This window comes from Anarhichas minor, unplaced genomic scaffold (genome assembly GCF_050575085.1).
Source record: "Anarhichas minor isolate MPS153535 unplaced genomic scaffold, ASM5057508v1 ptg000026l, whole genome shotgun sequence".
Classification (NCBI taxonomy): Eukaryota; Metazoa; Chordata; class Actinopteri; order Perciformes; family Anarhichadidae; genus Anarhichas; species Anarhichas minor.
This window is the reverse complement of record NW_027466472.1, coordinates 14,128,999-14,140,247: the sequence shown is the minus strand read 5'-3', so window position 1 is coordinate 14,140,247 and position 11,249 is coordinate 14,128,999. Positions and strand designations below refer to the sequence as shown.

The following is an 11,249-nucleotide window of genomic DNA, read 5'->3' as shown; positions in this document are numbered from 1 at the left end:
TCTCCCACTTTCTTCATCTCCTTTTCAATTTTCTAATTGCTTGGTTTTAATTAAAGCCACACAGCAGTGACAGTGAGTCAGTTAAAAGCCAGGAAATGGGCACAGATAGTCAAAGGCGACATTTTCTTGGACGGGTATTTCTGTCAGAGAGCATTGCTGCCTCCCACAATACTATAACGCCTAAGGATGAATCAACAAGCTGCCTCTCTCCTGCATGAATAAGTGATGTGAAATCACACATGCTGATGCTATATTGGGAGGCCCGTAGTTCGTTGTGGGGAATTGTAATGAGGGCTTTGTGATGCTTATTTTTGTCGATGCATACATGGTATATTTATACAAAAGACTCCTGGAGAATTATGACGCATCAAACACCTATTTAATTTTTCACTGCTTCTGTGCTTTTTTTAGCCTCCCTCTACCCCTCTGCTTCTCTCATTTTCCTAAAGAGGCATGATTCAAGATTGGGAGCATTTCAGTTGCGCCTCAACGGCTCTCAAGATGGAGACGGCTTGCAGCAAACAGTGCTTGCTAACGGCGCAAACAACGGTAAAAGTGCTGACAGAGCTAAAAGTGTTTACCTGAAGGGGAACTGGAGGTGGGTGCTATACGCTTCTGCGCCGACGCCATCGGTCGGGACGGTTTCATCAGTTATAACCACCGTATGGGCGAAGAGGGAGAGCGATTTCCCTCTGGTAGACATTACTCCACTATATCTTTGCATTGTTTGCTGCTCTGAATGTTGTATTTTGCTCCTTTAATGATACCACCTTCCACATTTTGATCCTTCTCCTCATCCCACCTTTCAATTATGCAGCAGCATTTGGGCTCCAGCTTCTAACGATGCAGTCGGTGTCCTACCTGTTTTTGCACAGAGGACCTGCCAGCTGAACTGGGTCCTCACTGTACGCTGATCACTCCTCCTTTTGCAATGAGACAATCACAATTACATCCCAGCCTTTGATGTGCTTTCCAAATAACTGGGTCAAGTCAGCTGAGAGTCTGTGAGTCAGATACTAATTTACCCCAATGTTGAGGAAAATCAAACAATTCAGTGTAAAACTCTCCACCTACAAGATAACTCTGAGCTGGAAATGATCGCAACCGTGCCATTTATTTCCAGGTTTTCATCCGCATTCACTGCTTCTTCATTAGTCCAACAATTAGTGTAATTAGTGTTTTAATAAAAACAGGTGTTATGTCATTTGCTCTGAAAAAGCTTGCTGAGCTGATATTATATTATACATTGATATTTTGTAACTAATGAGTCTCTAGCATTTGCAGAGTTAACAATCATGACCAATGACAGCCAATGAAAGGTCAAATTGTCATTATTGTTTAGTTTTCAAAAGGTTATACTTGCATATGAAAATGGTTGTATTTACAAACAGTTGAATGACATATTTCAACTCAAGGTCCCCTTTCTAGCTTTGTTACTGCTTTCGAATACATCTCATAATCTTTATCAGTGAACGGAAGGCCAGTCACATGGTAACAGGTTGTCCTATATGGGGGTAGTGCACGGGCTCCTGGTCAAAAAACGTTGGTCTCTTCCTAGTTAGGCGGTTCAAGGGTGGAGTTCTGGGGTTTAACTCTCAGTCTGTGGTCACGCTTAGATCGTTGAATATTACAATGTCAATAAGTACTATATAATATGTATTGTTTGGGATCCGGGGGAGGGCCGAGGTGGTCTATAGGTTGGACTCAGATTGGTGTGCAGCCTATGCTCTGTATTGAGCAACGCTAGCTGTTCCCCCTGTTTACAGTCTTTATTCAAAGCTAAGCTAACCATCTGCTGGTTGTAGTTTCATTGCAGACAGATGGGAGAGTGACATCAATCTGCTCATCTAACTCTCTGCAAGAGACTGAAGAAGAGTATTTCCCAAAATGTTGAACCCCCAAGAGGAAAACTGGAGTGGTGTAAGACATTATGTGTAGCTGGAGGGAACACGACAAGGACACTGGACATGAGCGACTGAATGCTGAGTGATGAGCTCTTTCAACCAAAGGTCACGGTTGTTATCAGTGAATAGAACTTGCTCAGGTGTAGTCACGTGTCCTCCAAGAAAAACTCGTGAAAAGCTTGTAAAATGACATTGAGTTGAGATAAATCACCATTCATACTTACCTGGAGGTGAAGAATACATTTCAATTCAGCAAGTTGAGCAGTTTACCTAAGGAGCTTACGAGGAAGTTCAAATTTCCCTGAAAAGAGTCAGTACATCATTTATGAAAATGAATCTCTTTGAAACAATTTACAGCAATGTTAGTCTCGCCTTTAATTTAACCTGCAGTCAGTGTAAATAGCCATATTAAAATGGAAAACATTCCATTTAACACAGCAAATAAGCATGTTTATTCTCAGATTTATGAAGTTTTATGCACTTCACTTTACTAAGTGCATGTTTTATTTTTTTTCACCTAAATTACAGTGATGGATGTTTGTGTGCATGTGAACAAGCTTATTAGAAAATCCACACCCCATCAGCTCCTGCAAATAGTTACAAATGGATGCAGGGATGCCTCATTTTTTTCCTGTTTATCATTTAACGTCTCACTCAGCTCACTCAAACATGGAAAAAAGGAAAATCAACCAAGCTGACTTTGGACTTGATCATTATTGATATATATTTTGAAGCGTTTTTGTCATTAAAACAAAACTATATATTTTTTTGTCATGGTGGAAAAGAAAAATCCTTTTATTGTGTATATCATCATCACCATCAAAACTGGACAATTGGCAAGATTTGTGTAGGCTTTGGGTTCTGGCCAAAACAAATATGAAATTGAATGTAGCTTTATTCATTTAGTTGTTTCATTTTCACACTTTCAGGGCTTCTCCAGGAATAACATCTTTAATCTTGCAACCAAAAATAATGATTTTATTAAGTTATGTGAAGGAAAATTAAAAACCATTGGCCGATGCAGAGTAAGAGTAGTTGAGGTGGGTGTTTCAAATGAGCTTGGAGGGGGTTAAAATCTAGATGGGCATCTAACATGCCAATTTGAATATAGCTACACCGCACTCTCATCCATGCATACAACCTCTGCTTCTGTGCTCATTTATCATTTAACACAATTATGAAAAAAAAAGTAAAATGGAACACTTACTCGTGGATCAATTTCTATCTCGGTGAGGGGAATTTAAAGAAGAGGAAATAGAATTTATGTTCTAAAGGGCCATTAATAATAATAATAGCCTGGAATATCTACAGATTCAGTGTGACACTTTCATTAATATCTTCAGTGGTTTTAAATGATTTATTGAACTGCAATAGATCACACCACAGTCTGCATGTCGACTTGGAATTCTTTTTTTTCCTGTTGTTCAGGAACTTCGGTATGTTGTTGATAAAATGGGCTTTTTCCCCATTTGTAGCCAACATTTCACTTGTATTTTTACATTGTCTATTGTACATAAATGCTATGTGTACAGAAATAGTGGATCTGTTTGTAATAAGCAGCTTTAGTTTAGCCAGCAGGTCTGATCAGGGGAGACAAAATGCAAACCTAAGCAAAGATAGAGGGGAAACAGTGCGAAAAAAACACTTAAATTTGCTGGCATTAAATGAATTAAAGGGAAAGAAAGGCAAGAAGAGGGGATCGAGCGTGGCTTTTACTTTCTCTTAATAAGCCTATAAAACCTTAAATACAGCAATAAACAGACTCAGACTGCAACGGTAGACATAAGAAGATATAGATTTTAATATCTTTATAAACATTTTTGTACTGTTGTTTTCTGATGATAACTTACAGAACAATTGAATTATGGCAAAGAAAGAAGATGAATAGGCATACAGTAGAACAAGAAATAGGGAGGTGAGGAATTGTGCATTAACAAATAAAAGGCTCTAAAAATATAACATGGAAAATACATAAATAAACGAATCACCAGAAAATCAAAAATCGAAAGACTCCTCCTGACAGGAGGAGCAGAAAACCCTGTTATCATCATCAACGCCACTGATATTGTTTTTTCTCATAGTAATACAGTAAATGATTAATATCAGCACTGCAAGAAGTCCTCTTGTCTCCATTCGTACTGGTATAGTTCACATTGATACAAACACCATCTTATCGGTAGATTTAAGGGAGGCACAAAAGCTCCAGAAGTACAGCAAGACGTCCCGCAATTGTCCATCCGTTGACCTGCATTGTACTGCAAACTCTTGATGCTTCAGAGGCAATTGTCTTGGATCCCCACATCCATGGACAATCACATCAGTTAATTAAGTGGCATCATTTTCTCTGCACGATCCTCCTTTTACCATGCTCCCTTCATTCTCCTTTTTATGTTCTGTTAAGTCATTGATGTTACACGCACATTTTTTTCCTCGAGTCTTGTATTCCTTTGACGTTGAGCGATTCCTCACGTTCTCAATGAGGAGGGATCAGTTCAGTTCAGCACAACCTCACCGGGAAACTGAGAAACCACCCCTTTGACCCTCCACCTCTAAAGCTCCTGTCGGCCCTGCAGCAGGGATCCGTCTCTAGGTCCACTTTGTGTCTTAGAAAAATCAAATGAACAACATCTGACACAAGATATAGACAGACTTCGTCAATATTCACAGCTTTATCTCCCAGAGGCACACACATTGTTTTCCAAGCAAATGAAAATAGCGCGCGGCAAGTCCTCGTCATCGTGAAACAATTGACAGCTTAATATTCCATTGCACAGAGGGAGAGAATTTGTTTGAATGAAGATGGATGCAGAGCTGTGTGTGGAAATGTAATACCAATGAGAAATGCTGTTAGAAAGGTTGGTAACACTACCTATAAAAGGTCAGCATTGTGCAGAGAGTAGTTGTTACAATTTGTTATGGCTCCATGTAGCGTATGAGCTAATGGTTGCTCTATTTATAGCCTTAAAACATCTGTGGCTATAGATTTCCGTTTTGCTGTGTTAATGGCACATTCCATTGTCTGACACTGAACGACTATTTATTGCCATGCTTACACTTTACCTCTTTGTTTATGAGAAACACTTACACCCAATTGTCTGGATAAAATACATTTGGCAGAAAGGATGAGAGCAAAATGGACTGGCGCCGGAGGCCTGACAGGGTCATTGACTTATCATAAGTACTTGATAACAATTTACAAACTGTGAACTGAAAGTTAAAGCTGGATGGAGCACTTGAACACCTATAGCTTATCTGTCTCAGAGCAAACAAGTTTACTTCATTTGCTCTGTCATCTCTTCCTTCTTTTCTCTATTTTCTGAGCTCCAGTTGAGGGAAAAACAGATGTTAAAAAATACATCAGGTACCAAGACATATGCAGATGAAATCATACTGGCACAAGTGGCAGTGCAAGCTTGGTGTGCATTAATCTTTTGTCGTTCTCTGTCTCTCAGTCCCTTTGATTTTTGTACTGTGAGTCTTTCTGTTGTAGATGTTTGATGCTTTTGATGCCTGTTTCAGTCTGAACAGTAAAGCTCCCTACACTACATTTACACGTATAATCACACTCACACACACATACATAAAAGACACACAGGCCTTGTAGTGCAGGAGAGGGTCTGAGGGCTGTTTTTTTTTTTCTTTTCATTTTCCAAACCCTCTGAGGGTCAACGGAGAATGAAGTCAATATTTGTCGTTATCAAGGCCGCAAAGAGGGCACAGACATGTAGTAATGACTGGGCTAAGGTTGCCCTGTTGTTGGCTTGCTGAACCCCACTAGGGGGGCGAACAGTGGTCCGGGGAGTACACTTGTGCTTCCTCCGTGTGACGGTGCCGTCTGGGGATGTGTGGTCATGTTTGCCCCCGTCTGTGAAATCCGGGGAGGAATCCTCCTTGTCTGCCATGACCTCCTTTGACTGGTGAACCTCATTGTCACCCTTCCCCTTGCCCCTGTTCCGAGGCTTTGTGCAGTTCCGAGAACGGCCAGGCCTTGAGGGGTGCACAATGTGGGTCTGCCCTCCGGAACCCACCACCACACCACGATTAATGGACGGATTTACCGTGCCAGATAAATTGTTTGTCTGGGCTCTGGACTCAGAATTAGGTACGGTGGGTGAACAGTTGGGGAAGTCCTCCTTACGCAGCTCCTTCAGGTCTTTCCCAATCATATCAGCCGGCGCATGGCAACCCACTGAAGACGTGGAGCCTCGAAAACGCTTCAACCATTCCCACAGTGACAGGGCCTTGCAGTCACATGACCAGGGGTTGTCGTTGAGGCGCAGGTATTCCAATGCGGGCAGTGTGTCCAGGCACTCTCCGGAGAGCTGTATCAGGGTGTTGTTGAACAGGTAGAGGGTGTCGAGACGTTTCAGGTCGTGGAAGGCCAGGCGGTCAACCCACTCGATCTGGTTTTGGTGCAGAAGCAGTCGGTCCAAGGCTCGAAGGCCTCTGAAGGTGTTCTGGTTAAGGCTCCACAGACGATTGCCATGCAGGAACAGGTGGCTCAGGTTGTGGAGGTCCATAAATGTGTCATCCTGCAGGAACTTCAGATGATTTTCCTGAGGAGATACAGAGAGTGTACAATCATTAGACTACACATTGTACAAAGTTTTCATTCCAACATAATTGTACTGAATTACTGTCACAACTTGTGTCTACATGCTATGAATGTGTTTTATGAATCAGCATACTATGCAAATAGTATCAATTTGTGATCATCTGTTCAAATTCAAAATTCTCAGTGAATAAGCACTACAGGCTCTGCCTTGTACGCCAGGGGAAGCTTCCATCTGATCTATTGCATGCCTTCAGAAATGTAGACTATTGTGGTTATTTTCACAAAAATGGAGAAAAATAGCTGAATAGATAATCATGACACCAAACCATCTGCAAAGTAATGCACAGAAGACATTTGGATTTGACACCACAGATGGAAAAAGTGTGGATAGAAGTGCGGTTTGTTTGCTGATGCTGATGTAAAATGCAATTGCCAGCTTGTCACTCAAGTAAGGCAGGGGAGGCAGTGTGAATCAACAACACATTCATTTTACAACATAGTTTAGAATTTGTCTACGTAGGTTGTGTTCGAAGGTGTTCCCTGTGGAAGAGTGACAGCCCTAATAGAGTGTTGGTGGTAGAAACAGTCTAGTGTACCTGCAAGTAGAGATACTGCAGGTTTCTGAGGCCTTGGAAGATGTTATTAGGGAGTGAACTGAGCCCACAACGGTACAGGTGAAGCGCATTGAGCCGATTCAGCCCGTGGAAGGTGTCTTCCGCCAAGGAGCGCAGGTGGCGGTTGTCTCCGAGGTCCAACTCCTCGAGCAGCGTGAAGCCGTGGAAGGTGGACGGCTCAATGTAAGTGATGTTATTGGAGTAGATCCAGAGAGTGACCGTATTGGAGCTGAAGTGTCCCCGGAGTAAGCGATGGATCTTATTGTTCTGTAAGAAGATGCGCTCACTGTCGGGAGGGATGCCTTCGGGGACCGACAGGAAGTTATGTGCTTGGCAGGAGACGGTGCTGGGTGCAGTGTAGCAGATACAGTGACGGGGGCAGGACCAGGAAAACTCGAGCCCACAGAGAACCAGCAGGAACTCCAGCCCACTGCCTGCAGAGAGTGCACACACAAAATAGATAGTTAATGCCTCCTTGTCTAGATCAAAACTTGAAGAGTAGAACTATATATTAATAACACAAAGAGTTGACAGCCTCTAGGTGCTCTGTGAGGCTGTACCTGCCCCAAAAGCTAACATCAGCATGCTAACATGCTCACAGTGGTAATCCTAACATGCTGATGTTTAGCAGATATCATGTTTACTGTCTTAGTTTAGCATGCCCTAAACACACAGTACAGCTGAGGTTGATGGGAATGCCATCGGGTTTACAGATGAATGTAAAAAAAAAAAGGAAAGCCTGCTCGTAGGGCTAAACGAAAAGTCAGGGGATCATTAAATAATTTATCCTTTCAGAGACTTTTTGATACTTGCAGCAAATCTGTCAAAATGATGCAACCTAAAAAAATGAATGAACAAAATTTCATGACAATCAATCTTGTTGAATATATCTCAGTCAGGACCAAAGTGGTGGACAGACCAAACGACTGACAGACTGACATTACCATCCCACGCTGCTACTGCAGGGTGGCTGAACATTTAAATTTATTGTATGCATTGAAGTCATACCACACAGGTCACACATCAGTAAACACTGAGGAGAATTCAAAAGGGGATTGAGTCACAATTTTGCAAATATATATTAAATCCTGATTTTGTGTTGCTCAGCATAAGTTTACTTTGTATTTAGTTTTTACACAGTGATATTGTCTCTCTCTCTCTCTCTCTCTCTCTCTCTCTCTCTCTCTCTCTGATTGGCTCAACCTGTGCCACAGTGCTACACATGGACCCTCTCTGTCATAGTTTACTTGCTGAATACAATGAGTGTATTTTGGCCCACACAAAGTCTATTGAAGAAAGCAAACAATAACTCCTGCTCCAGTGAATCACAAGATATCTCTGTGAAGCCGATTGGATCCCAGTCGCAAACACTCTTGTCTGATTTGACGCCAATGCAGCTATTTCAGAATCACCCGTTTCAATATTCCGCCACCAGGGAGATGTGCTATTAAGAGTCCAATCCCTTCCCTGATTCCATCGGCACTACTTTGCAGTGAGCGGAGGCTGTGATCAGTCTTTTTGTGTTGTTAAATGGGGCGTGGAATGCTTATTTCAACTTGTAGTAAGCTGCTCCGAGGCGCTTTCTGATCGGTGACATGATTCCCCAGATCCCTGAGACTGGAGATGTGGCTTATCCACAGTCTCATCTAAAATGAGCACAACTCATAGCACATCATGAAAGTTCCATCTGACAACCTCTGGCTGTCTTCCATTCAATTTATTCATCACAGCATAGCAGCAGCCTGATTCACTGCTTCTAATCGATATGCCTCTGTTAACTCTCCCTGTAATTCTGGGTCTTTTATGCTAGAAATTCAGGAGCCGCAGAATAACTCTCCGCCAAGAGACAGGCGTATTTATCTAATGTATTTTCTCGCCAAACTGTGGCTAAGCTGTGACATTCAGCGTCTGACTCCACTGACCTTTAACAGTAATTCTCTGTGTCTAGTTGTAGAGCTGGAGCATGGAGCTGCGTGTCACCTGAACAGGAGTGTGCTCTCTCGGGCACGGATCTAATCCTATTTGTTAAGCCCTGCCACTGGGCAACAATGGAAATGCAAGCATCCTCCTAAACCAGAAATGTGCCCACAAAATGGAGTGATTCTTCACGGCTGAATACGGGCAAAATGTTGAATCTGAGCGCGTGTTCATGTGTACTGTGGGGATATTTTGAGCTGGAGATCAAGACACCCCATGACAGCACTACAATAAGCCTTTATTTAGACTTTTAATTTTTACCTCACGCCCTGCATCAGTACACGGATCCTTAACTTTGTTACTGGCTATTTCCAGATTTGTCACACCGATGTTTCACTTTTTCTTTGTCGCTCTGCAGCTGCATTTTATCTTAATCTTTCTCTCTACTGGCCAGTTCCATAAAGATGTATCAAGCGTGGCACCCGCTGACTGAATAAATAGGTGAAAGTGTTTTGCATTACTCTTGGGAAATAAAGGTTTTGCTTTATGTATCAGACAAATAAGCAAGACCAGACACAGTCAATTTTCCTCCCGCTGTTTGAGGAAGATTTGCATTAAGCAGCAACCACCAGGTACTTGAGATGCAGGTATTTGTTACTGTATTTCACATATTATTAGAATGTGGACCCACACAGAATAATCATTTCCATGAAGAACACAAAATACAACAAATCTACTCCGTCTTTTGCTTTGATATTTGTTCCAAGATCAAATCACACTTGTTTTAATCACCTGCCTGAGCAGGAAATCGAGGAAGGGATTCCATCATTCATTGAACTGATCTTCTCACTTTCAGTAAACATCTTCTGAGGTCTTAAACTATTTCAATTAACAGTTTACTTCATGCGTGTCAATAGAATTAGGCAGCAGACCTCTGACAGGAAAATGATCTGAGCAGCTGAGAGACGGACAGGAATAAGTGCGATACACAGGGAAAGCGAGGGGATGAGAATGCAAAAGTTGCCTAGATAGTGAGACAATTTGAATCAGTGATCTGCTAATCAGGTCGGACACAAGGATGCGCCTCCTCTCCTCTCTCACTCTCCTCAGCTTGTCAGGACAAAGTAATAGATTCTTTACCCTGCTTAATCTGTTCCTCTAAAATGGATGTTTTTACTGCTTTGCCAAATTCCCCCCAATTTGCAGAGAAAACCATTAAAGACATGGCAGATAAAAGGTGTTATATCTACCTCTATTCCGTCCCTCAAGAACAAAATATTTTAACTAGATTTACGACGAGGCTTTAGAAGACATGAATTTATGATGTGGATGCTCTTTAGATGCTGAAAGTATCTCATACACTCTCTTCTACATGCATATTGAATAATGGGGGGGGGGGGGGGATTTTTCTTGTGTTCAGCCACACAGAGGTCATGTGTGCTCTTTTTTTAAAGCTGGCGTAACATGCACTCTCCATGGAGACTTTCAGCACCCCATGTATTTGCACCTCCAAACACTACTTTAAATCTAGATGTTAACCTAAGTTCACACATGCATTCACACAAATGTACATCAGTGCATGTATACATGTAGAAGCTCTCTGTGGACACACCAAGACGCACATTTTCAAGCATTTACAGTAACACATGCGTCATGTTTGGGAATGAATAAAGCCGATCACGTCAGTGTGACGAACATAGAAGCCGGAATGATAGTTGTTTAGAGGGCTTTGAATACGGAGACTGGTTTTCAGCACAGAAGCAAAAAAACAAGTATTGTGTGGGAATGCTGTCCTTAAATGAAAATGTAAGAAATTAATGTGTATGAAAGGTATTGTGCGCTCACACAATGAGCTATTCAGCTCAGATTGTATTATATAAATAGCTTTGGACACAACAGAGCATATATTTGCCAATAGTGCCTATTGGAATTTGGCAGAATAAAGGAGAAGCTCTGAAAGCGAATGTGATAATGATAATGCGCTTTTGGAAAGGAAAGGATCCCATCAGCTGTATTTACACTCTTGTCACAAGTCTTTCACCTCCGACTCTCTCCCCATGCAGCTTTCCTTCCACTGCCCACAACCCCTCATCCCCCTCCTCCTCCACACTGGTTACTGTGAAGCCAACGCGGATGTGCCTTAAACATGCATTCTTTCAAATGGCCAGCAGGGGGTGACTCCTCTGGTGACAAGAAGAAGTCTGATTGCATAGAGAGAGGTATATGAGAAAGTAAACATTGTTAGCATGAGTTTATGGT

At 42.0% G+C, this 11,249-nt stretch overlaps 1 protein-coding gene across 1 annotated transcript; it reads right to left on the bottom strand.

The window, feature by feature from the left end:
- Positions 1 to 5,569: 5,569 nt before the first annotated feature.
- Positions 5,570 to 7,658, bottom strand: rtn4rl1b (reticulon 4 receptor-like 1b). Its single transcript, XM_076100659.1, has 3 exons — positions 7,634 to 7,658; positions 7,056 to 7,507; positions 5,570 to 6,460 (listed from the first exon to the last, which is right to left on the bottom strand). The coding sequence occupies exons 1-3, from the start codon at positions 7,656 to 7,658 to the stop codon at positions 5,570 to 5,572; spliced, it is 1,368 nt and encodes a 455-aa protein (XP_075956774.1).
- Between the last annotated feature and the right edge of the window lie 3,591 nt (positions 7,659 to 11,249).

Excerpts from the sequence above, each read along its gene's own strand:
- rtn4rl1b (XM_076100659.1), bottom strand. The coding sequence starts at position 7,658 with ATGCTGATGTTAGCTTTTGGGGCAG. Across the intron at positions 7,508-7,633 it reads GATGTTAGCTTTTGGGGCAG|GCAGTGGGCTGGAGTTCCTG; the intron begins GTACAGCCTCAC and ends CACTCTCTGCAG. Across the intron at positions 6,461-7,055 it reads TGCAGTATCTCTACTTGCAG|GAAAATCATCTGAAGTTCCT; the intron begins GTACACTAGACT and ends GTATCTCCTCAG.